The sequence below is a fragment of the Budorcas taxicolor genome, chromosome 16 (genome assembly GCF_023091745.1).
Source record: "Budorcas taxicolor isolate Tak-1 chromosome 16, Takin1.1, whole genome shotgun sequence".
In the NCBI taxonomy this organism is placed as follows: Eukaryota; Metazoa; Chordata; class Mammalia; order Artiodactyla; family Bovidae; genus Budorcas; species Budorcas taxicolor.
The window spans coordinates 42661970-42687988 of NC_068925.1; the positions used below are offsets into that span (position 1 = coordinate 42661970).

The 26019-nt window shown below is 51.7% G+C and overlaps 2 protein-coding genes across 3 annotated transcripts in view; one reads left to right on the forward strand and one right to left on the reverse strand.

Annotated features, from left to right (window-relative positions):
• The first annotated feature begins 7014 nt into the window (after positions 1–7014).
• NPPA (natriuretic peptide A) lies at positions 7015–8062 on the forward strand. Its single transcript, XM_052653553.1, has 3 exons — positions 7015–7134; positions 7230–7556; positions 8051–8062. Exons 1-3 carry the CDS (start codon positions 7015–7017, stop codon positions 8060–8062), a joined length of 459 nt encoding a protein of 152 aa, XP_052509513.1.
• Positions 8063–10270: 2208 nt separating this feature from the next.
• The window catches only part of CLCN6 (chloride voltage-gated channel 6), a 33144-nt gene continuing 17395 nt past the window's right edge, over positions 10271–26019 (reverse strand). Inside the window, exons 11-23 of one of the 2 annotated variants that reach the window (XM_052653430.1) lie at positions 25746–25859; positions 25330–25496; positions 24659–24785; positions 22234–22360; positions 21808–21961; positions 21291–21450; positions 21095–21201; positions 19924–20110; positions 18830–18987; positions 18557–18713; positions 16972–17079; positions 16703–16828; positions 10271–13459 (exon numbers count right to left, since the gene is read on the reverse strand). In XM_052653430.1, the coding sequence (XP_052509390.1) occupies positions 13379–13459; positions 16703–16828; positions 16972–17079; positions 18557–18713; positions 18830–18987; positions 19924–20110; positions 21095–21201; positions 21291–21450; positions 21808–21961; positions 22234–22360; positions 24659–24785; positions 25330–25496; positions 25746–25859 (1773 nt within the window). In that variant the 3' untranslated portion in view covers positions 10271–13378. Of the gene's footprint in view, positions 13460–15937; positions 16829–16971; positions 17080–18556; positions 18714–18829; positions 18988–19923; positions 20111–21094; positions 21202–21290; positions 21451–21807; positions 21962–22233; positions 22361–24658; positions 24786–25329; positions 25497–25745; positions 25860–26019 lie in introns of those variants that run through there. The other variant, XM_052653429.1, reaches the window with a different exon arrangement.

Consider the following 26019-nt stretch of genomic DNA (forward strand, 5'->3'; position numbering starts at 1 on the left):
TGCATCAGGGGGAGAAAGCAGAACCCTCATGCCTTAGCCAAAGGGAGACTCCTCCTCTCTGTGAGGCCCCCAAGGAGGGCATGTACTCCTTGGAGGGCATACACCCAGGTATGTCCATGGGTGGTGTGCTGGAGGGGGTGTGGTGAATCAGGTCACTGTGGAGGAAATTAAGATGAACTCATACTGGAGTAGGGTGGGATCCTGATTCAGTGTAAACGAGTGAGTGTTAGTTACTCAGTTGTGTCTGACTCTTTTTGACCCCATGGACTGTCGTCCACCATTCTCCTCTGTCCATGGAATTCTCCAGGCAAGGATAATGGGGTGGGTTGCCATTCTCTTCTCCAGAGGATCCTCCAGATCCAAGGATGGAACCTGGGTCTCCTGCATTGGCAGGCAGATTCTTTATAGTCTGAGCCACCAGGGAAGCCCAATTCAGTCTGACTGGTCCTTACAAGAAAAAAAGAGAGAAACCCAAGAAGGAAGAGATGAAGATCAGAGAGATGCATCTGTAACCAAGGAATGCCAAAGGCTGCTGGCAGCTACCAGAAGCTGCTGGCAGCTACCAGAAGCTGCAAGAGACAAGGAAGGATCCTACCTTACAGGTTTTAGAGGGAACGTGGCCCCGATGACTCCTTGATTTTGGACTCTAGCCTTCAGAACTGTGAGACAATACAGTCCTGTTGTTTTAAGATACCTAGTTTGTAGTACTTTGTTACAGCAGCCCAAAGGATTTGATGCAGTGCCCTCATCCTTTTATTTCCTCACAGACTGTCCCAAGATGCTGGGTCCCATGAAATTCTCTGGAGAGGTGCACCATGACCAACCAACCAACAACCAACCAACCAATTACCAACCAACTTACCACTAAATTGTTTTCTCAAAGCTGTGACCAACTTGGTAACATATCACTGTGTATTTGCTCTTTCTCTTTCCTTACCTGTAGTGGGTAGCCTCTGAGATGGTCTGCAGTGATGCTCATCTCCTAGTATTCACGCCCTTGGTAAGCACCTCCATTTGAGTATGGGATGGACTTAGTGACTCACTTCTAGTGAACACAGGACAACAAAAATGATGGGATACCACTTCCAAGATTAGGTTATAAAAAGATGGCGGTTTACCTATTGCTTTTCTCTCTACCTAAAAGAAGTCAGCTGCATCCCTATGGAGAGTCCATGTCATAAGGAAATGACATCTCCAGGCAACAGTCAGTGAGGACCCAAGGCTTGCCAAAAGACACACGAGCGACCTTGAAAACAGGTCCCCAGCCAAGCCTTGAAATGACCATAGCCCTGGCCAACATCTTAACTGTAGCCAGTGCAAGATCTGAGCAAGTTGGTACCCAGTTAAGCAGAGCCAGATCCCTGGTCCACAGAAACTGTTAGATAGTAGATATGTGTTGATTAAAGTTGCTTAGGTAGGGACTTCCCTGATGGTCCACTGATTAAGAATGGACACAGGTTCTGTCCCTGGTCTGGGAACTAAGATCCCACATGCTGAGGGCAACTAAGCCTGTGCGCCACAGCTGCTGAGCCATCGCACTGCAACTACTGAAGCCCACACACCTTAGAGCCCATAGTCTGCAACAAGAGAAGCCACTGCAATGAGAAGCAAGCATACCATAGCTAAAGAGTGGACCCCGCTCACTGCAACTAGAGAAAGACCGTGCACAGCACCAAAGAGCCATTGAAGCTGGAAAAACAAAAGGTTGCTAAGAGGTGGGTAATTTGTCACACAGCAATAGTTGACTAATACTTCCCTTTTCCCCTCACTCTTATTTCACTTGAAGTAGAAGCCCCAAAAGCTTTAGCAAATACACTTGCCTTGGGCCTTTTCCCCTGGGCAACCTGCCCCCAAATTCCAGTTTCAGTGACCTCCAATTTGCACCAAAGAAACAGAACATCATTTTCAAAGTCTAAAGCAACCATTCCTAAATACGGACCAGTGTCCTACCAATTTCTTCCAACTGGGGCTCCTGCTTTGGGCTATTTAGATCTGACAGAGTCATGCCAGGAATGTGATGGGTTTTTCACACTAGTTCTGCACATGTGTAACGTCTCTGGGCACTCGTGGCTCCCTGAAGCGGCCCACAGCATCCCCCTGGAGGATCATGAAACCAAACTCAGCTAGAGACTGGAGATGCCCCAATTCTGGATTCTCCCAGCCATTTGCAACCCTCATTCCATCACATGACTAAGATGACTTCTTTCCAGTGATAAGGAAATAAAGGCTTTTGATTTTTCAGCTAGTTGAAGAGGTGGGGGTGGGGGGTGGATCTGGTCGTCTGTGTCTTTTGCTTTTCACTCCCACAGGCTGGCTTCTAAACACCCCATTAAATATTAATTCTTTCACACACATATCCTGAGGTGGATCAGGGACATGGAAAGGAAGAGAAACTGTACATCAAGTCATTTTCCATTTCAGGCTCAAATCAAAGGCTTTCATAGCACTGGGGTACTGAGTATATTGGGGACTGTCTGTTTTCCCTGGGCTCTGTTAGTGCAGGAGATGGTGTTCTGTACAAAGTCCTTAGGGCAGAAACTAAGTATTCTTTTCTTGCCACCCACCTTCTGCAAAAAAAAAAAAAAAAAACCAGAGACAAAAGAAGAAACTCAAAAAATGACACTCGTGCCTCCACTCCAGATTCACTCTGAAAGGGGAAAAGTTTTAATAATAAAAGTAAACTGAAAAAAGTTCTAAATTCTGCTTCTGGAAACTTGCATGGGACTTTCACTTTTCCTTGGGCCACCGATAGACTTCAGAAGAGGCGCTGGATGCAAGAGCAGCATCAGCCCTCAGAGGCTAAGCCACAGCAGAGGCCACCCACCATGGTGCCCTTCCGGAATCTTGCCTGCATCAAAGGCCTATCTCAAAAGGCATCTCCAGGAGACAGCCCGTGTGACGCACACTCGAGGAGCATCAGTTCCCCCAGGGTGGCTGCTCACTGAATCCTCTGCTAATAATAACCCTGCTACCCGAGCAATTAAGCTGTGAGCGCATTCCAGGATACGTCAGGATGTGGTGGTTCTTGGCCCCCAGAGATATATATGTGCAGAAAGTCTCCTTGAGGGTCAAAAGTCAAGGGATACCAGGCCATAATGAGTCTTGTTTCTTTCCTCCCAGACGCCTCCCTACTCAGAATTGCACTCATTTTGGATTTGAAGTTGAGTCTGGCCAATCCAAATTAGTAAAGGGGTTTGCTTTCTCCTTTAGAATAAAACTACCCAGGATGTCTCTCATGTCCTCTGCCCGGATATCCTGTCCTCTTGCTGTGTAACAGCCTCTCCATCTGACCAGCCAAGGACTGAGCGTAGGTGGACGAGGGTCTGGCTAGGACAGAGCTGTCATTCCATTTGCAGTTCCTGAGGTTCTAGACGGTAGACTGAAACAAGTTAGGTGTGTAAATAGGTCACGGTAAGGCAGGAGATAGATGGGCTCCAGTTTAGGCACTCATAGCTAGCTTCCTGTTTACACTTCATGGGGCAAGAAAAAGGGGGCTTCAGGCTGGACCTGTACTACTAGCCTCCTGTTTACATTGCCTGAGACAGGACATAGGTGGGCTCCAGGTTAGGCACTTTCCAGGTGGCTCAGTGGGAAAAGAATCCACCTGACAATGCAGGAGATGCAGGAGACACAGGTTTGATCCTTGGGTGGGGGGGATCCTCCTGGAGAAGGAAATGGCAACCCACTCCAATATTCTTGCCCGGAAGAGTCCATGGACAGAGGAGCCTGGTGAGCTACAAGGCCATGGGGTCACAAATAAGGCCCCAAAGATGCATGCAATTTGACTGCTTGGGGCTGCAGTGCAGGGTTCTCCTCCCTTCAGTGTCGTGTTTCCCCTCTGGACTTGTTTGAGCACGCAAGCACTCTCTCACTCCTGTTTACCCTCTGAAATGAAAGTAACAATAGAAACAGGGTAAACAGCCAGGCTTTGTCTCTTATGCACACCTTAAGATAACAGTCATGGCAAGAACAGAGAAGGGCTAAACATCGTTTGAGTGAAGGGTCAAGAAATCACATATTCCCCCTCCTTGGGACAAGGGAGACACTACACAAGTGCAGAGTCTCCTTGGGGGTCAAAAGTCAGGGGATGCCAGGTCATAATGAGTCTTGCTTCTTTCCCCCAGGTGTCTTTGTGCTGAAATCTATTTGGTTGGGAGGGGAGGGTCCTGAGACAAACTAGCCAGGAGGGGCAAAACAAGACTATTGGCCAGAGGGGAGACAAAGACCGGGAAAACTGGCCCTTTATAACGGATTTAAACTTTTCAAAGGTGTGACTCTGGAGACAGCTCTCACAGAGTTCGCCCATGCGTCTTTCTGCATGCACTCTGCCTTTCTAATAAACGTTTTACTTTTCTCTTTACCTTCTACCTCCTCATCAGAATTCCTTCTTATCTCAGTAGGCAAGGACTGGGGATTTAGGCCCTAGCTGCTGGCCTCTCTGGTCTAACGGTTAGGATTCCTGATCAGGGAACTAAGGTCTGGATTCCAGCTCACTACTGCTGCTTACTGCAAGATACCACTTGCTGCTGTGTGCATCCAAAATCAATGGGGCTTGGGTATGCTGATTTCCTGAGACAGTCCACATACTTACAGACTTGCCAAGCATGCAAAGCTACAGCCCCGGGGCAGGGGGAAGGCAAGGAGGTGTTCAGAGGCAATCTAAAGGACTAAGACTAAGGCAGTATTTAATCAGGAACTGAGACTAAAGGGATTGTTAAGGAAACTTTGTGCTAAGAAGCAGCAGTATCTGAGAAGTGGGTTGAGATTACAGGCTTTGGCATCAGATCTGGGGTTCATGTCCCGATCCTGCTGAGTGACACTGGGCAAGTGACAGATGCTCTCAGGCTCAGTTCTGTCCCTCTGTGAATGGGGACAATACCCACTCCTGGGGCTGGTGATGAAAAGGGAAGAATCCACATATAGCTCTCAGCACCATGTCTTGCATATTCCAACCAAACAATAAAGATAACCATTATGAGTATCATACAGTTATATGGCAGTTCACACTTCAGATCAGCTCAATCGCTCAGTCGTGTCTGACTCTGCGACCCCATGGATTGCAGCACACCTGCTTCCCTGTCCATCACCAACTCCTGGAGCTTGCTCAAACTCATGTCCTTTGAGTTAGTGATGTCATCTAACCATCTCATCCTCTGTTGTCCCCTTCTCCTCCTGACTCAATCTTTTGCAGCATCAGGGTCTTTTCCAGTGAGTCAGTTCACACTTCAAAATGCGTTTATACAGTAATAGTTCTTTTAAGGCTCACAGATGAGGAAAAGAAGGTCACAAAGATACATGCAATTTAACTGCTTTGGGCTGCAACGCAGGGTTCTCATTCCTTCAGTGTAGTGTTTCCCCTCTGGATACATTGCACTGAAGAGTATATAGCGTTGGGTCTGGCACTTAGTAAATGGAGGCCAGTGCTGTACATTTTCTCCAGTCGTCATGTATGGATGTGAGAGTTGGACCAGAAAGAAGGCTGAGCACCAAAGAATTGATGTTTTCAAACTGTGGTGCTGGAGAAGACTCTTGAGAGTCCCTTGGACTGCAGAGATCAAACCAGTGAATTCTAAAGGAAGTCAACCTTGAATATTCATTGCAAGGACTGATGCTGAAACTGAAGCTCTAATACTTCGACCCCTTGATGGGAAGAGCTGACTTGTTGGAAAAGGCCCTGATCCTGGGAAAGATTGAGGGCAAAAGGAGAAGGGGACGGCAGCTGAAGAGGTGGGCAAGATAGCATCACTGGCTCAATGGACAAGAGTTTGAGCAAACTCCAGGAGATGGTGGAAAACAGGAAAACCTGGCAGGCTGCAGTCCATGGGGTCACAGAGTCAGACACAACTTAGCAACTGAACAACTGAGCAACAACCACCAAACGAGGCCATTCATTGCAGATAGAGAGGCTCATTGCATGGTGTTTCTCTTTGGGGGGCCAGGAAAACAGAGACCTTGATGGCTCATTGCTTGCTGGGCCTTAGAGGACATGAAAGACCTTAAGGGAAACCGCATGGGTCACAGCTGCCTCCATCAGCCAACTTCACCTTGGGAGTGTTCCTAGGAAGGTGCGAGGCATTAAAAACTTCAGCTGAGTCCGAGTCTGAGTTTCTAGAAGCAGCAAGCTTCCATAAATGAAAATATCAGCATCCTCCTAGTGTCAAGTTCCCCCCACACCTTTGAGGGAGCCATGCAGTGAAGGAGGGCAGGCTTTGCACAGGAATGATCATGTTCCCCAAACTTGTCTTGTGTTTCTTTTGGGGAGTGGAATTCTTGGGACATTGGTCCCATTTGGTTCCGGCTGAATTAGGACTCTAGAAAACTACTTTCTCTTCACCTGGACACTGAGAGGGACAGTCAGGGGTGGGGGTAGCCCTGTGGGGGGCGGGTTCTGCCCTCGCCACTGCTGATGAGTCAGGTGTGAGGCCAGCTCCAGCATCTGGACTAATTTGTCCTGAGCCGAGCAGCCGGCTGCCTGCCACATCCTCCCCTCCCGCCCTTATTTGGAGCCCTGACAGCTGAGCAGCAAACCAACAGGGGAGCTGGGCGCCCGCCAACCGTCACCCTCTGCTTCCCCGCATGAGTCCCGTTGCCGAGGAGAAAGAAGCCGGAGGCATCGCTGTGAGATAACCAAGGACTCTTTTTTGCTCTTCTCACACCTTTGAAGTGGGAACCTCTTGAGGCAAATCAACAAGAATGTGGCTCCTGCAGCTGGGGGTCCTGGGGGTTGTCGGGGCTGCTCAAGGCAGAGGGGCTGTGACAAGCAGGCTGGACTGATAACTTTAAAAGGGCATCTTCTGCTGCTTCCTCACTCAGCTGCTTTATCACTGCAAGTGACAGAATGGGGAGGGTTCCGTCCCTCTCCCGGACAAGCTCCCAGGGAGCCCGGGGGCTATAAAAAGAGGAGGCTCAGGGCAGCTGGGAGGCAGAGGCGGACAAAGGCCAACAGTGAGAGGCCAAAGAAGCCAGAGAGGAGGCAGCAAGCACCAGACCGACCATTCCTTGACCGACGCCAGCATGGGCTCCTCCGCCGTCACCACGAGCTTCCTCCTCTTTCTGGCGTTTCAGCTCCCAGGGCAAACAGGAGCAAATCCCGTGTATGGCTCTGTGTCCAATGCAGACCTGATGGATTTCAAGGTAGGGCCAGGAAAGCGGCATGGTCTGGGGTGAGGGGGGTTGTGACATTGGGCCAGGCAGCGAGACCTCTCCCTTTCCGTTTTCCTTTTGTAAAGAACTTGCTGGACCGTTTGGAGGACAAGATGCCTTTAGAAGATGAGGCTGTGCCCTCACAAGTATTAAGTGAGCAGAATGAAGAAGCTGGGGCCCCTCTCAGCCCTCTTTCAGAGGTGCCTCCCTGGATGGGGGAGGTCAATGCAGCCCAGAGAGATGGGGACGCCCTCGGGCGGGGCCCCTGGGAATCTTCTGATAGATCTGCCCTCCTGAAGAGCAAGCTGAGGGCACTGCTCACTGCCCCTCGGAGCCTGCGGAGGTCCAGCTGCTTCGGGGGAAGGATGGACAGGATTGGAGCCCAGAGTGGATTGGGCTGCAACAGCTTCCGGGTAAGAGAACCTGAGGATGGAAGTGGGATGGGGAGGAAGGAAATTATGGTTTCATTGATGTTCAAACCTTGTGAAAGGGACAGCATAGAAGCAACCCCTTTGAAATTTCTGCCCCAAACTGGTGGGGAGGGGGTTGTGCTCTGAGTCTCAGGACAATGATACCAACCTCAGCTACAGTTGGCTGAGAAAATGCTAAGAAAAAAAGACTTCACTGCCACGAGCCCCGGGGACTTAAATTGTTCATGGGGCCAAATCACCTGTGCTCTGCTGATTGGTAGTTCATGTCCTTTGCAGAATCATCAGATTCCAAAGGATTGAAATTGGGCAGAACTGACTTTACTAGCTCCTAACGGGCAATTTGTTTACCAGTTTACAGAAGTCAGAGGGTCGTCAGGCTGGAGTGGAGGCTGGTGGGAAGGGAGCACAGTCTGATGAAGCTGACTTTTCCGGTGGAGTCAGGTCACCAAACCAAACATGTCTCTGCTCTCTTGTAGTATCGAAGATAACGGCCAGGGAGGAAAAGGCAGGCCAGGCCCCGGGCAGTCTTCAAGAGAATCCCCTGGGGTCTCTCACTCAACTTTGTCGCATCTGGTTGCCATCAAGTTGAGTTGTGACAAGTGTTCTATTCAAGCATCAGCTTCCTGTCAACATTTCTCACATTTTATGCTAAATGTAGACAAAGTGATTTAACTGTGGCTTCTCCACCTCTCCCACCCATGTGTTAAGTTTTTATCACCTGTTAACCAACATCAGTTTGAAAATGAATAAACTTCAGCACCATGGACAGAAACAGTAGGCTCGGGTTGGTGTGATTTCTTTCATTTCCGGAAGGGAGTTCAGCCTGATATTCCTTGTCATTCTACCTTTTGTTGGAGAGAATTCTCAGTTCCTTTTTCATTCTTTTTTTTTTTTTTTAAAGTAATTAACTTGTTTGGGGGAGCAGTTTTAAGTTCACAGCAAAATTGAGCTGCTGAAGAGGTAGTTTCTTTGTATCGACTTCTGAAAAGGGTGTTGCCCCGGTTTACCTGCACCAGGGAGCAGGGCTCCGCGCCACCTCCCCACCCATTACCCCTGACACCACACTCCCCGTGTCGGATTTTATGACATTCCTCCAACACCCCTACACCTTCACTTCCCCATGCCTTTATTCATGCTGTTCCTTCCACGTAGATGCCCTTAATCCAGAGCTCCCCACCTCTCCCAAGCATTTTACTCATTTCTTAAGCTCATTTAAGAAAGCTACTTCTTCCCTGAAGCCTTCCAGGATACCACATGCCCAGGACAGATCAAGCTCATCACTGGCAGCATTTTATAACTACTGCCAGTCACCACAACATGCCTGGGTATGCAACTGGGTCTGTGTCCCTGATCTGCAAGCTCCTGGAGGTAAATGCCCCTTCAGCAGGCCCTGCAGCACGTGGCACAGCAGGCACCCTACATATAGTTGATCAGATTGTACAGAAACTGAGAGAAGACGAAGTAAAGTAGTAATATGCTCTGTGTAGAGTGAGGGGGAGGCCAGCAGAGAATTGATGGTTAGGCAGGGAGGTAGGGAAAGAACTCTAGGGTAACTGCTTCTGAAAGAGATGTTCCTTGTGTGGATTTTGAATGCAGAGGGTGGAAAACTAAGAACAGGAGGACCAGATGGAAAACTAAGGACCAGGAGGGTGGAGAGAAAGGAAGGTCTGGGACTTGAGGAGCAGCGGCTGCTGGCAGGGGAGGGGGGAACTGGGCTCACTGCCAAGGTGTCACAGTGACACAGCAGGTTCTCACGGATGGGATTGACTGAACGTGCCAAATACATGAGACGCCCCTGGAACTTAGAGGACACTGGGGGGTGGGTGGAAGGGGTGATGAGTTGCAGGAGGGACAGGTTGAAGCAGGGATGGGTGAAGGGGTGATGGGTGAGGGAGGATGCATGGAGGGGCCTGAGTAGACCGAGGCTGCTTCTGCCACTGTGCTTAGTCGCTCAGTCCTGGCTGACTCTGCGACCCCATGGATTGCAGCCTGCCAGACTCCCCTGTTCATGGGATTCTCCAGGCAAGAATACTGGAGTGGGTTGCCATGCCATCCTCCAGGGGATCGTCCCAACCCAGGGGTTGAACCCAGGTCTCCTGCACTGCAGGCAGATTCTTTACCATCTGAGCCACCAGGAAAGCCCAGCCAGTGTTTCTGTCACTGAGGGACAGCAACTCGAAGCAGATCACCCAGAGACTAAGAAATCACATTTCAGGCAAAACAAAATGTGACCCAAAAGCCCTGAGAGGTGGAGGCTGGCACCAAGGTCTGATTTCTTCTGGTTGGACACTGGGGGAATCTGCCTGTGGGGCGGTATCCTAAATGAAGCACCGGCAGGAAGTGAATGGATTCTCCACCAGCTGCTGTGTGAGGGAGTGCCTGTGAGGACAGGTGGTTTTATAGGTGGAAAGGATCTGTGAACAAGCCCAACAGTGTTGATCTGAAGGGGGGACAGAGCAGGGCGACTGCTGTGGTTTTTGCTGATATCCGTAGGACTAAGTGGTTCTTATGTTAAGGTGCCAAGTGGCCCCCTGAGGATGAAGAGTCCTGCTGGGAGAGCTACAGGAGACCTGAGGCTATACACCCCTCTCCAGCTTTGCAATCTGTACATGTTAGAGAGGGGGAGGAATGAAATGAAAACAAGTCCTCACCACACTAAAAAAAAAAGGGCACTGTGCAGACAAAAGGATGATGGAGATGGATGGAGACGTTTTATTCTGACACATTACGGTTACAATGAGAACCTCCAAGTTCCAAGCGTTCAAATAAAAATAGAACTTTACAAATTAAAAAAAAAATACAATTTATATACACCATAGAATTAGCTAACGTTACTGTATAAACAAACAGTGCAAAAAGAAAGGAAGCTGCTTCTGACGAGATGACCAAAGTCCACAAGCTGTGGCGTAACACTGCACATCAATACTGTGGGGCCACCAGGGTGCTGCTGGCCTTCCTGCAGGCTTCTTCATCCCCGAGGGCCATGTCAGTACGTGACTTTGCCTCAGAAATGCCATATGGTCAGCTGGGTCAAGCAAGCGTCCATTCCAGCCAGGAACCGTTAATGAAATGTAGCCGTTTTTATTGTTTAGTCGCTGAGTTGTGTCTGACTCTTTACGCCACCATGGACTGCAGCACACCAGGCTTCCCTGTCCTTCACTATCTCCCAGTTTGCTCAGATGCAGGTCCATTGAGTTGGTGATGCTATCTAAACATCTCATCCTCTGTGGTCATGAGCAGTTATTTCCCAGAGCACAAAGGTCCCACAGTTGGGTGGGACTTGCTCCCTCCTCTGACACCTCAGCTGGGGAACAGGAAACCACCTCTAGCCAATCCCAAGCTTGGCCCCTGAGAATCTACTGAGGGGCCACATCCCCGGGAGGTGACCGTGCTGGGAACAGGCAAGATGTTGAAATGCGGATTTCTAACCAACAGAAATCAAAGGAATGAGGCTGACAGTTAACTGTGGTACAAGTGGAGCTGTGCTAGTCTTTGGGCTTGTCTGGAAAGGGCAGACGCCAGGACAGAAAATGACGTGCCATTCCAGAGGGGCTGGGTTTGGGTCTGATGCATCTGTTCAGGGGGAGGGAGGTGTCTGCATTCTGCCGTCTATCTCTGGGCTGCACCGATGGGAACAAAATATCAGGTGACTTAAGCACAACATGGAGTGCGGAAGGGATAAATGCCAACACCACTCACCCAGGGCAGCCTCCCGGCCAGCCGTGTGACCCTGCCCCCTGAAGCTGGGAGGACCTCAGTCCTGTCAATTTCAGGAAGGGGAGAGTGGCAGCAAGAGGGAAGCAGGTTCCAGTTCCAGATGCTGCCTGAGAACAGTGGCAGCTGGCTGAACACCATCACACTTAGGAGGGCTTGCTCTTTTGGTCCTGGTGAGTTCCTCAATTACTTACTGGAATGTTCATCTTTGTTTCATAAGTCAAGTGCACCCAAGGGAGTCAAAAAATTTATGTCAAAGTCATGTTGATCAAAGAGATGAGAAAACAGGAAGAACAGAGGGGCCCTAGTCACTGGGGACGATGTGGAAACGGCCCCTGGGTGCAGGGGTTGTTCCCTAGAGTGCGTGGAGCACAGGACCAGAGCTGGCAAGGCAGGACGGGTCCTCGTCCCCAGGCTGAGCAGCAGTCTTGGCAACAAAGCAGGGGGGCTCAGGGGAGAGAATAGCCTTGCCGTGGCCTGGCGCTGATGCCCTCTGGCAACTTCCATGATTAAAAAAAAAGGAACAACTAAATGCAAACAGATGCCATCTTGAGTCTTCAAGCACATTTGCTGTGGGGCTGTCTAATGCGATGGGAGGGAGGGAGGCTCCGGAGAGGGGGCTGTGTGTATATGTATATAATTATGACTGATTCGAGCTCTTGTACAGCAGAGACCAACACAACCTTATAAAGTAATTCTCTTCCAATTTAAAAAAGAAAAAAAGATGCTGCTGAAAGTAGAGAGAACAAAGAGGAAAGTAAGTGCAAATGCCTGACACCCAGATGCTCATTCTGGGTGCCTGTTCAGAGATGACCAAACAGCCGGGAGGGACACTGCGTCACAGAAACAGAGAGGGAGGCTTCCTATGTCTGATACTAAAACCTTGGGGAGTGAGCTGGCAGGAAGCACCTCCCCCTACTCACTGCGGACCCCTCCTGAGGGTGCCGCTGCTGAGCCCCTCGGGATGGTGGGGATGGCCAGCAGCAGGCGAGTGCGAGATGCTTATGAAGGGCAGACACCCTCTTCCTGAACACCTGCTGTGCAGTCCCACTCCGGCTTTCTCAGCCACAGCACGGACCCATCCACATTCCTGGTTCAGGATTCACTCCCTCCCGCCTTATGAATAACGGCACTGTTCCCCAGGGTCAAGTGAAGCAGTTTTATATAAGGGAGCCCTGCTTTTAGGGGTGATGCAAGGTCCTCTGGGCTGTGGCTGCTTCACCACGAAAGGGCAGGCAGAACTTGAGTGAAGTTTAGTAATCTGATGGAGAGGAGAAGGACCGGGGTGAAAATACAGTACAAGGAGACCATGGGTAACTGGGAAATTAGAGAAAGCCGAAATGCTCAAAGTTGGGACAGGTGGAAATCTGACCCTGTTGTCAGCTTTATCATAAAGTTCAGGGAGCACGAGCAGGATTTAAACGCTTTGTGCTTCTGGAGCTGGTGGTTCCAGGGAGGTTCACACCACAGGGGCCCCACCTCACACCCAGAAGAACTTCCCTTAAAAAGAACTAGTGACGGTGTCAACTTGAGTCCCAGTGAGTTGTGTGGGGGGGTGCTCTCTGAAACGTGGGTGGTTTTCTCAGGGCCCAATTCCTCATTCACTGAATTCTGCCACTGGCATATCTCCCCCAACCCGTGTTTGCCTTGGCCAAAGCACCTCCCATGATGCTTTAAGGCAACAGCTGGGTTCCCTAGGGAAGTGGCAAAGAGGAGGCGGGACACCTGCTCTGAGGGTCACCCTCCAGCGGGCGAGGCCTGACTCCCCACTGGTCCTGGTGCTAGCGGGGAGTGGGGTTGGGGCCTAGGTTGGCACTGGATGGAGGAACGCAGGGAGCAGAAAATGGGAAGATACTTGCTGAGCAGTCAGACAAGTCCAGGCTCTGATGGTCCCATACCACCCCCAGGATCTCTGACGGCAAAGTGTTCGATGACTGTAGGCTTTCCAAGCGAGTGGGTGACTGGGGATCTTCTGTGCCCGGGAACAGTCCGGCCAGCCGTGGTGGCGAAGCCAGAGCTGCTGCCCCCCAAGGCGGCTTCCGGCAAGGACAGCCGGCACGCGGCGGTGAGGCTGAGCCCGAGCCCGGCCGTCAGAGGCTCTGGTAGTGCTGCCGCAGCCGGGCCTGCAGAAACTCGTGCGTTAGGTTGTGTCGCGTGATGACCCCCACGATCTAGGACCAGGAAGAAAAGACCCAAGTCACCTGCAGAGTGGAACCCACTGGGAAGAGAACTGACAGGAGTGAACAGAGCTTGCCCGGCCTGCCTCAGGTGGCAGGGCCAGGATCAGGTCCCGGAAGGACCAGGGCGGACCCGACAACATGATCAGGACGCTTGTTCTGAAGGGTACCTCATTTCTAGGCGGAAACGAGATACAGAGAAAGCTCGGGATCGCAAGCTGGAGGCCAATGGGACAAATCCAGCTGCAGAGATTTGAGCTGGTCCAGCTGGAATCTGGACACGAATGTCTTCTTAAGCAGAGCTCATGGTCTGTAGCTTCACAGCCACCACACCCAGCCAGCTTCACCATTCAGAACTACCTGAGTCACTGTGATATTGGATTCATAGTAAGAAAAATATATTTGGTCATCACCCTAGTTTCTGGCACACAGCTCTTAAAACTCTCAGCACTTCCTGAGTGGTGAAAAATAAGGGTGTCTTGTTATTCATAACAAGCCCCTTTCAACCACAGCTGAGTTTATGCTAATGATGTCACTTCTGGGAAGCCTTTAAGGATGGAGGCTGGTTTCCCAGGGAACCAAGTGTATGACTAGACGATTGGAGCTGTCAGCCCTAGCTACCCAGTGGGGTGGGGGTGGGGGGCAGTGGGAAATGTTGACTCCATCGCCAATGGCCATAGATGTAATCAACCACACCTGTGACATGAAGCCTCTCTTAAACCTGAACCACAGGGTTTGGAGCGCGTCCAGGCTGGTGAACCTGTGAGGTGATAGCAGGGTGCCCAGCCTGCCAGAGAGGAGGTAGGGCTCAGCCTCCCATCCCCCATCCCCTGCCCTGTGTATCTCTTCCATCTGCCCATTCCAGGTTATGGACTGCTGCTGCTGCTGCTGCTAAGTCACTTCAGTCGTGTCCGACTCCGTGTGACCCCAGAGATGGCAGCCCACCAGGCTCCCCCGTCCCTGGGATTCTCCAGGCAAGAACACTGGAGTGGGTTGCCATTTCCTTCTCAGGTTATGGACTACAATCTATTATAAAAGAATATAAGGGGGGGCTTCCCTGGTGGCTCGGTGGTAAAGAATCTGCCTGCCAGTGCAGGAGACATGGGTTCAATCCCTGGCCTGGGAAGACCCCACATGCCGTGGATCAGCTAAGCCCGTGAACCACAACCACTGAACATGTGCCTTAGAGCCCAGAAGCTACAGCCACTGAACCCCACCTGCCTAGAGCCTGTATTCTGCACAGGAGAAGCCACTGTAATGAGAAGCCCACGCACCACAACTAGAGAGTAGCCCCCCGCTCACCACAGAGAAAAGCCTGTGCAGCAACAAGCCCCAGCACAGCCAATCAATCAATCAATCAATCATGAATGAGTGAATGAGTAAATAAATGACTGAATGAAGCAAGAAATTAACGAAAGGATATGAGTGTCTCTGAATTCTGCGAGCAGGGGGTCATGGGAACCATCTATTTATAGCCAGTCAGTCAGGAGCACAGGTGACAACCTAGACTTTCGATTGAGAACTGAGGTTGGGGAGGTGGGTAGGGGGAACCGTCTTGTGGGGCTGAGCCCTTAACCCAAGGGACATGATACCATCCCCAGGTAGACAGTGTCAGGATTGAACTGAGTTGAGGACACCCAGCTGGTATCCAGAGAACTGCTTTGTGTAGGGAACTCACCCTCCTCCCCACACCAGCGAAAGAAGCTCAGCAGAGGAGTCCAGAAAACCAGGGGGTTCCCACAGTCATTGCAGTGACTCACATCTCACTGGGGTGGGTGTCCCAGAACTGTCAGCACAGCTGTGTTCCAAGGAGCACGATTCCACCTCCAGCCACTAAACACATGTAAGGGCATGCACGCTATCGGGGTTCTGCTGGGTAGCCCTCATTTTGGAGAAGGGTCATTTCCTGCAAGGCAGCTAGGGGGCACTGACTGAAAGCCTCAGAAAGGTGACCATTAAAGTGACCGTAAAAAAAAAAAAAATCTGCCTGCAATGCTGGAGACACGGGGCAGGAGACCTGGGTGTGAGCCCTGGGTTGGGAAGATCCCCTAGAGAAGGAAATGGCAATCCACTCCAGTATTCTTGCCTGGAAAATCCCATGGACAGAGGAGCCTGGCGGGCTACAGTCCATGGGGTCACAAACAGTCAAACACGACTGAGTCGTGTAAATAACATACTCACATTTTCACTTTCACACAGTGAAATTTAACTAAATATCCCACCACAGAGAAATGAGTAAGTGACCAAGCAGCTGTGCAACGAATGCTCTTGAGCCATTAAAATGTCCTAAAGGAATACTTTTTGCCATGGAAAGTCATTTCCCATAGATTCATTGAAAAATTAAGATATAAAACAGTACAGGCAGTGGTAACATTTTCACTGAAACTTGACATATAAAGTCTCTCACTCCTAGATGCAGAGGAAAAAACAAGAGATACTTTAAAAAGTTAACATGGCTGCCTCTATACAGATAAGGGCTTGCCATGTCTTTTTTTTCAATCTATAATTTCACACTTTTCTACAAATACCAATGTTGCTCTAGTAAGAAAAAAAATGTTCTAAGAAGGAAAAAATGGAAAAATCTGTAATAATAATTAGGTAGTTTATCTTTTAACACTCTCTTGAGTACTTTGTCTGAAATTCTCTCAGTGTTACAAATTCCCGTAACAGATAGAGAACCGATCCCCTTCCCATAAGAAGGCACCACCAAGTCCAACAAGAAGAGAAAGATTTTAGGATACAGAGAAGTTTGTTGTTTAGTTGCTAAGCTGTGTCCGACTCTTTTGTGAGTCCATGGGCTATAGCCTGCCAGGCTCCTCTGTCCATGGAATTCTCCAGGCAAGAATACTGGAGTGGGTGGCCATTTCCTTCTCCAGGGGATCTGTCCAACTCAGGGATTGAACTCAAGTTGCCTGCATTGGCAGACGGATCCTTTACCACTGACCCCCAGGGAAGCTCCAGGCCTAAGCTTTGCTGTTCCACAGAAAGGAAGACCAGTGCGACACTGGCTCCACCTGCCAGCCACACAGGAGACAGCATGTAGGAAACACCCAGGAGGCCAAAGGGGAAGTTTCCGGAGCTGCTTCTCTCCCGCCCAGCCCTCTGCCCCTCACTTCTGCTGGGGGAGCGCAGAGCAGGCTGAGTTTGGGGGGCACCCCTGTGGGGTGCTGCTGCTCCGTCTATCGCCGAGCTTAGAGGCTCCCCTCCAGGAGGCACCGCCTCACAGGCTCCACTCACCTCGCCCACTGCGTTCACCACTGGCAGATGCCGCAGGCCCATTGTCCTGAACAGGGTGAACACTTGGGAGACGTGGGTGTTGGGCGAGACCGTGAAGGGTGCGGGGTTCATGTACGGGGTGACGTCCTGCAAAGAAGGCAACACGGTGACCCGCAGCCAGTCCTGCCCACCCAGGATGTGATGCTGGCCACGCAGACAAGGAGCAGGCCATGCGGGATGGGCCCTCAGCCTCCTCACCCAGCCCCGGCCCCCAGGGAAGCCCTGCTCACCACGATCATGCGCGGGTTCAGCAGGGTCAGGTCCAGGTCGTGGATGTCGGGGTACCTCGGGTAATCCTCAGCCATCTCGGCGTAGGAGAGGCGTGGCTGGCTGGCACTCTGCAATCCCAACCCAGACACTGTCCTCGCACCAGATGTGGCCACTGGAGGAGCCATGTTTAGGGGACCCTCCCTCAAGGTCTCAGAGCCGGCCAGGCAGCGCAGGGCCAGGACAGGTGCTCTGGAGTGAAACCTCCTGCTCCAAAGCCATTTCTCGGCCAATTCCCTAGCTGTGTCCCCTGGGCTGGTCTCCTAACTTCTCTGAACATCCCTTTCATCTGTAGAACAGATGTGAGCTATTCTAGAGTTTCAATGAGAAAAGTGGTAATAGTAGCTGTAGCTGGGATGACTTGGGTCCCCTACAAGATTCATCTGCATTTTAATGCATAGAACCTGTGAACATGGCCTTCTTGGAAAAGAGGCCTTTGCGGATGTAGTCAAGTAAGGAGATCACATGGAGGAGGGTGGGCCCCAAACCCAGGGACTAGCGTCCTGCTAAAACAGGAGAGGGCACAGAGGGTGGGCCAGGTAACAAAGAGGCAGACACGAGTGATGTGCCTCCAGCCAGGGCAGGCCGAGGGCACCCACCACAAATGAGGGTGGCACGAATCCTCTCCTGGAGCCTTCAGAGGAAGCACAGCCCGGCTGACCGGGCGTTCTGTCCCAGGGCCGTCAAAACCAAGCAAGGACACACTGCTGTTGCTGGAAGCGTCTGAGGGGCCCGCCTGTGGGATTTTGCCCAGTTTGCAGTGACTGGAAACAGCAGCTCCAGGAAAGTCAGCCCAGAAAAGTCACAAGGGAGCTTTGCCACTATTCCTGCATCCTGAGTCTTCTAGACCGGTCACCACTCCTCCCCAATCCTCCTCCCCTTCTCTCCCCTCGGCCCATGGTCTTTGCTGTCCACCGCTGACCCCCAGGGCTTCCTCAGGCCAGCACTGGTGGCTTCTGCCTGCAGGCGAGGCCCTGTGTAGTCTGGCCTGCTTCATTCCTCCAACTCTCGTCCCTTGGGCCATTCCAGTGAGGTTGGGCCTCCCACAGGCCATACCCCCAAGCCCGAGCCACTCCATCCGTGGCCCTTCCTGTCCTGCACACGTGAGCTGGTGACCTCAGGCTGGCTGCCCACGGGCAAGACCCAAAGGAAAATTCGTTTGGGAACTAGGTTTCTGTGTGAGTTTTTCAGGCTACATCTGAAAGGGTGAAATGTGTTGCAGGTCACTGTACGGACCACTTTGAACACACATAAACCACAGAGAAAAAAAGACTACAGGGAAATGAACAAGAACAAAGGTATTTCTCTGGATAACACATGTAACAAAGTGCACACATGGCAGAAATTGAAGTGTAGAAGTTATATTAAAAGGCTACTGGGCAGAAGGACACTTAACAACAGGTGCAGAGGCCCTGGAGGGACTCTGAGCCCTGCTCAGCGTCAGGGCAGCAGGGATTGCACGCACTGCTCGGCAGCAGGTGCGGGGACTGGGTTCCGAGCGCCCTCATGCTTTCCAGAGGCCCGGTGAGGACAAGAAGGGAGACTCACCGACTGGCTTTCAGAGTAACAGACTCCTCGGACGAGCAGGGTGACGAGCTGCGAGCGCAGGACCAGGCCGTGGAAGGTCAGCGGGCGGAAGCGCTCCTCCATGGTCCAGTCTTCGCTCGGGGACTGGTCAGGGTACAGGTTGGGGTAGGGGGTGTATCTGTTATACAAAAACCAGACGCTGCCTAGGGCACCCTCAGCAGGACTGTGTCCCGTCCACGGCCCCGAGCCCCGCCCGCTCTCCCAGGGATGGCCCCAGGCGAGGGGCCCCCTCACCTCCGCTCCAGCATCTGCTGCAGGAGATCCTCCTTCTCGCCTGGCTCCTCGGACGTCACGTGCTCGTCGCACATGTTGCGCAGCTCGCTGGATGGGTAGGACTTCATGGACTGGCTTCGCCGGCGCTGCTCGCCGGCGCGGGTGAGGATGCTGGACTTCTGAGAATGGGAAGGGGCAGTGATAACAGATGGCTGCTCGAGGGCAGGCCAGCATCCGCTCAGGGGAGGAGGTGGATGACCCTGGGGGTCAAAAGGCACAGGCCCACGCCAAAACGTCAAGAAACCTGCATGGTGGCTCAGAGACTTGTGTTTCAAGGAGCCTCTTGGAGCCCAAGGTTTCTGCCGGCCCCATGGCCCGACTCCTTTGATGTGGGGACAGCAAGGCAGTGCTCCCATGTCATAGCTCTGCGGGCCTGTCAACTGATGTGCCCCCAACCTCCAAAGCCAAGGGTGGGGACGCAGCCCAAGTGAGGCAGCGGGACCCTCCCTCAACGCTGTTGCCTCCTGGTACCCACAGAGGAGCCGCCAGCCACCTGCTCACCCAGAGTGCACCGCGCCTGGTTCCTCAGCTTCCCTGTCCGTCCCACAGCTTCCTACGGACTTTTCTTAAGTAGGTCAGCTCCCACTGTTGGCAATTCAGAACCCTCTCTGGGACAACCTGCACCGAATGCTAACCACTGCTATTAAAACTGGGCTTCCCTGGTGGCTCAGATGGTAAAGAATCTGCCTGCAATGCGGGAGAGCCGGGTTCGATCCCTCCGTCAGGAAGATCCCCTGGAGAAGGGAATGGCTACCCACTCCAGTATTCTTGCCTGGAAAATCCCATGGACTGAGGAGCCTGGCGGGCTGATTAAAACCACCACTTATCCGCATGCTTGCTGGAGTGAGAATGCACACACATCCTGATGGCCTAATGAAGTCCTTACTCACTGGCCAGTCCTTACTCACTGTCGCATACGATGACAAGGGTGCTGACTTTCACAAGAGCCAACCAGGGCCACCCTGTCTACAGGGTGCGACAAGTATGGGGTCAGTGTGAGTGTCAGGGAACCACTTGTCCGTGGTCCACCCCTCCTCCGGGGTCCCTTTCTTTACCTTGAATTTGATGTTGTTACTGATGAGCTGGTTGCCCTTCATGAACTCCCTCTCGTTGCCCCGGTTCTCTGTGACCACCGGGAAGGCGTGGTGGACAGTGGTGCGTAGGATGCTGACCAGGGACTGGATGCGGGTGTGCGGGTAGACGTAGGTCAGATTGGGCTCCATGATGTCGCTGGCTCGCAGTCTGGGGGAGGGAGAGAAGTGGTCCAGCCTCACGACGGAGCCCGTGGCCCCAGGAGCAGCCGTGACATGGCCGCGCTTCCTCTCCGTGCTGCCTGGACCACCAGGGTCCCTCTTCTGAACCACCTCCAGCCGATCCTTGAACACACGTGTTCCTTGGTACTCCCATCCCCTTCATAGGCACTGTTCCCTGCGCCTGGAATATGCTCTTCCCTGCCTTGTCAGGTGGGTGGGCCAAGACCCTCATCTCAATACATGCCCCCTCACCATGAACCCCATCTGCTTGCCCAGGGTTTCAGCCATCCCTCCTCAGCACCCCATGGCACATGCCATGTGTCACCATTGAACTGCTAATGACACAGGAATTAAAATGAGAATCTTTGGGTGTCCCTTTAGACCAGGGATGGCAAGTATCACCCACAGGTCCAATCTAGTCACGCTTGCTCATTTACATGTTGTCCACAGGTGCTTCTGCACTAATATGGTAGAACTGGATAACTGTGATAGAGACCACATAGCCTGCAATGTTGGAAATATTGCCTGGCTGGTCCTTTCTGGAAGCTGGCTGACTCCTACAGGACAGACTCTAGGCACCTTGCGTGATTCCAGACATGACAGGCCTGATGGATAAGCTGGTGTCTATGCCCAGAGGAGTCACCACTGATAAGACAACTCTTCACTGGGCACACGAGGCAGCTTGCTGTCACTCACAATGACTGGACGCTTAAACGTTCAATCATAACACTTCCTGTTTTACCAGAATGCCACAGCAGCCGAATAGTCCATGAAGCGACCCTGGCCACCCCAGCCTCCAGCCCACGGGGCCACTCCAATCTCCTGAAAACACTTGGGGACAAACGTGCTTGCTACTGTTACTTACCTTCTTCCAACCCAAGAATCTGTACTACTACCCCCTAATACAAAAGTTCCTGGGCCCTAGACTTCATAAATTCTGGAACTAAGACACAAAGAGAAATCCTGGCCTTACTTGTCCATTTCCACCTCTGTCTCCCATTCTAGCAGCGGCACGCCTCGCAGGCCCACGTGGATGTCATAAATGCCTTTATTGAAAAAGTCCCCTGTCCATTTGGCCACCTGAAATACAAAGGAAAGGCTTGAAAATAGGCTGCTGTGGGGGGAACTGGGCCTTGAATCTGAACAAAGCCTAGAAGGGGCGTGCTCACCATCAGGGTGATCATAATGGGAAGGCCGTAAGTGATCTCGTTGGTAGACTCAATCAAGATGACCGTGAGACTGATGGTCATGCGGACGACCCCACCCAGGAAAGCCGCAGCACCAATCAGGGCAAAGGTCCCGGAGTAGATATGGCCTAATCCAATGTAGCTGGTGAAGAAAGAGACCAAGAACATGGCTCAAAATCATACAGTGTGTGGTGGGGTGAGGGTAGTTTAGTCGCTAAGACATGTCGGACTATTGAGATCCTACAGACTATGGCCCGCCAGGCGCCTCTGTCCAAGGGATTTCCCAGGCGAGAATACTGGAGTGGGTTGCCATTTCCTTCTCCAGGGGATCTTCCCGACCCAGGGATCAAACCCAGGTATCCTGCATTGCAGGTGGATTCTTTACTGCTGAGCCTCCAGGGAAGCCTGTGAGGTTGGGTAGGAAGCTATGATTGCCACACATGTGCATAAGTGCATGTGTACACACACACACACACACACACACACACGCACAGAGTACCTTTTGAGAACATTGGCAACTAAACGTCCAAAAGCAGCTCCACACAGCAGAGAAGGCACGAAAAGGCCACTTGGAACAGAAATGCCGTAAGTCCAACACGCAAGTGAGAAATAGAGGATGAAGAACAAGGCCAAAGTGACGGGGCTAAATGTACCTGTGAAGCAAGAGCAGACTGACCTGAGTCCCACTAAGATGCTTACCAAGGCCTCCCAGACTACCCGGCTCCCAGCAGGTCCTACTGTATCCTGTCTGGTTCACCTCCAGTGCTGGAGGCAGAAAGCCTATCTCTGTCTGGGTGATGTCACCAACGAAAAGCCCTGTTCTTGCTCAAAATTACGGGTAAGCCCAGATGTGTCTGAGGGTAAACGGAAAGGGCGGGTGAATAATCATTTGTTACTGCCCCAAAGCCCAACCCCTGAGACTCACTATCCTGGTGGAAAAGCTGAAGGATGGCAGACTCCTGGGGATTGAAGAAGAGGGTAGCCATGTCATTGTAGGTCTCGTTGGGACAAAAAAAGGTCTTGATACTTGAATTCACATCTTCTGATGTGACCTGAGAAGCAAGAATCAAAAAGTCAAACACAGGTCCCTGACCAGGGCACTTGAGATTTCAAGTGGGACGTCTCCAGCGAGGTTGCAACAAACCTGGCAGGCAAACTTTACTCATAATAAAACAGGTAGCAAAAACAGATCGAGATTCAAAAGCAGCCAACTGTGATACTGTATTCCTCACATTTTGAGAAAGAATCAGGATGACGGCCCTTATTCACGCACATTTGCAACAAAAATATAACCACAGCCATGATTCACTGTGGGTCTGGCTCAGTGCTACTTCTGTCAGAGGCGCTGGGGGAAGCCTGGTCCCCAGGGACCACAGACCATGGAGGACGAGGTAGAGGCCTGACAAGAGGCCCAGAGTGGTCAGGTGTCTGCAGAGGAGAGTCCAGGGCACTGCGGACCTAAGCCCAGCTTTGTTCCAAGTGGAAAAAGCCTCTGCCCCGAGTTTGCTGCAGGAGAAACCTGTGTATATGAGGCCTACTGCAGATACCTTGCTCCTGGTTGCCCATCCCTCACCTGGCTGAACAAAACCCAAGATGGGAAAAGACGAGATTTCTTCACATCCCAGCCCTCTTACCCTCTTCATCATCTTGTGTGAGCAGATGAGAGCCTGGCACTGCTAGACTCATCAGAGGGGTGTTTGTTTTCTGGCTGCTGGTGTTCAGCAGCACAGGGGGTGAACCTCGTACCTGTCCCTCGGCAAACAACTAATGGGTGTTACTGCAAAGCTAACTGAGGAGACGAATTGTTCCTGGATCCCATTCCATCAGTGACACTGTAGAGATGCCCTTATGTGGACACTGTAACGATAGCAGGCCATGGGTTAGTATAATCCTACGAGGTGCGCCTGGCTGGGCAACACAGCCAGATGACGGCTGCTGCAGGAAACAAGGGAGCGCCCCCTATGGGCAGAACCTGGCAGGGAAGAGCGGGCAACCGGGATGTGTGTGTGCAGAGCTGTCGAGGGTGGACAAGCTGAGGAAACAGCTTAATAACCAACAACGCAATGTTTCCCCAACTTAGGTCTGGAGGAACCCAGTGCTGAAGGCGCACTGGAAAGAGTCCTGTGGTCAAGTGCATAGAGGAGCTCCACTGCACTTGCTGGAAATCAGTGTACCTGCAACAAGCAGGGAACAGGCTCCATGATCAGACAGACCCAACTCGCACCCTGTCACCCTCTGTGACCTCGGGAAAGGTACTCCATTTCGTGAAGCTTCCGTTTCCTCTTCTATAACATGGGAATGACACCTATCTCAGGCTACCTATTACTAGCTGACTGGTCTTGGGCAAGACCTCAGTTTGCCTCAGTTTTCTCATCTGTCAAGTGGGGACAATACTAGCCAGAGTAGCCATGGTAAAAACTAAGTGAGGTCATGTACGTACAGTGCTTAGTGGAGCGCCTGGCACACAAAGAACACGCCGAACATTCCTAACACTTACTGGAACTTTAAAGGCCCTGAGAAGTCCTGTGTTCAAGAAACCTACTTAGGCCTGGTTATCTCATCTGAATCTGTTTCCATTTGTCTGCTCTTGAATCATGTGTATAAATGCTCCTTAGAACACACTTTGGAAAGTACTGGCCTGGTAAGGAGGTGGCCTTGGGGAATAACCAGTAATAGGGATCGACAGATTTTTCCTGCGAAGAGTCAGAGAGTAACTATTTTAGGCTTTGCAAGCCACATATAGTCTCTAGTGCATGTTCTTCTGGCTTTCTTTTCCCAACTCTTAGAACTGTAAAAACCATTTTTAGCTCCGGGGCAGCAACAAGCAGTTGCCAAGGGCTAGATGTGGTCCATGGACAATAGTTTGCTGATCTCTGATTGAGTACATTCTAGCTATTTAGTGTTCCTGGGGACACGGAAGATGCAGCCGTTCTAGACAAAAGCCCAAAGGGGCTCGGAGGGACTCCAGTAGCTCCCCAGGGGCCATTAAGACATGTACTGAGAGAATCTCCAGCCTCCACCCTAGGGTCCACTCTCAGATCCAACACATGTTGTAAACTAAGCTCCAATGCCTACCTCACTGTGGGGGTCAGGGGAGAGAGGAGTCCCCTCTATGATGACCAGGACTGTTCACAAAAGTGAAAAAGAGCCAGTTTGGTGAACATCCTCTCTTAGGTAAAATGACAGCTACGAAGCCCAGCCCCCATCCCCATCCCCCACCCAGCAATCTGACTCAGGTGTGGAACAGTGACCCAATGCATATACTGGCTCTAAACAGAGGCACGTCATACATTCTGGATGCTTCGTCTTTGTGGACATAGGACAAGGGCAGCAGGTGCACAGGGGGTTACCTGGAGTGGGATGGAGTCATTCCCAACTTGAGCCGCAGAAGTCACCTGGCGGCATTCTCCCAACACCATGGAGGCCACAAACACCACCACGGTGGTCACCAGGGACACCAAGAGGCTCTCCAAGACCCTAGGAGGCAAAACACAGCTGTTAGCATGGATTAAAAAGATACCTGGTCTTGGGAACTCGAAACTGCCTACCCCCAACCCTCCCTGCCCCCAGAGCATGCACAGCTGCCCCTGGGGAGTCAGCACATGTGCAGAATGTATCAGCGGCTTGCTGTGTTCCAACAATCTCTATGTACAAATCTGTACAGGTGGTTAGTGGTGAGGCTGCTGCAGCCACATCATCTCTCTCCAAGGAATGAATGGCCTCCCACTTTAAGTCCCAGGGTGAGAGTCTCATGACAGCACACCTCTTGGCGGGGCCGATACTGACTCTGCCATGAGTCCCCGTGGCCAAGTCCAGACAGGCCGGGAGCCAGAGTGGCTCTGATATAAGTTAAGCTCAGCCGCAGTCTCTTGGTCTGTCTGATAAACACATTTATGTTCTCAGTCTTAGACGTGACCTGGAAGCTGGCGTGGGAAGGGGGGGTCTATTCCTCAGGAGAGATGGCCCAGTCCACACAGGGCCCGGGAGCCGCAGCAGGTGGGGGAGGCGACTGCGAGGGTACCTGACGAGCTTAGGTTTCGGGTGCACGTTTCGCATACGGTACTTTGCAAGCCTCTTGTTCAGACAGTTGAACGTGGCTCCCAGGAGGCCCCCAATGACCCCCATCGCGATGAAGAAACCCAAGTCCATAGCTGTCCAGAGATGACATTTTTTATCAGAGTCAGAGCACTGAGAGAAAGGGCAGGGGAGGGAGAGAGAAAAACCAGAGTGCCCGTGAGAACAGGAAGAGGCAGGAGCAGGGAAGACAGAAACGAGAGGCGAAGCGGTGCTGGAATCCTGCCCACACTGAGCACACGCGTGCAGGAGGCTACAGCGCCCAGGCGCACCTACCTCTCTGCCAGCTTCTCGCTGATACTTTACCTAAGAGCAGTTGTCATGGGCCAAGAAAGAAATTCTGAGGGCAAGGACAAAACATACCTTAAACTCGCCGAAGTTCAGCAGCCCAGGGAGCTGGAAGGAACCCCAACTTTCAAACTGAATTCCAGAACGAAAGAAGTTGAGGGTGAAGGTGGCAGACATGGAGCAGAAGAGCTGGGAAACAGGTGACAAAAACAAAAACAGCTGAAAGACACAAGTCCTACTTCCTCCCGTAAACCTACTGCTCCACACAGAGATCTCCAACTCCAGGTCTGGACATGGGGCTCTGGTGACCACGGCTGTAAGTTCACCTCAAGTGTGAAAAGCTGGAAAT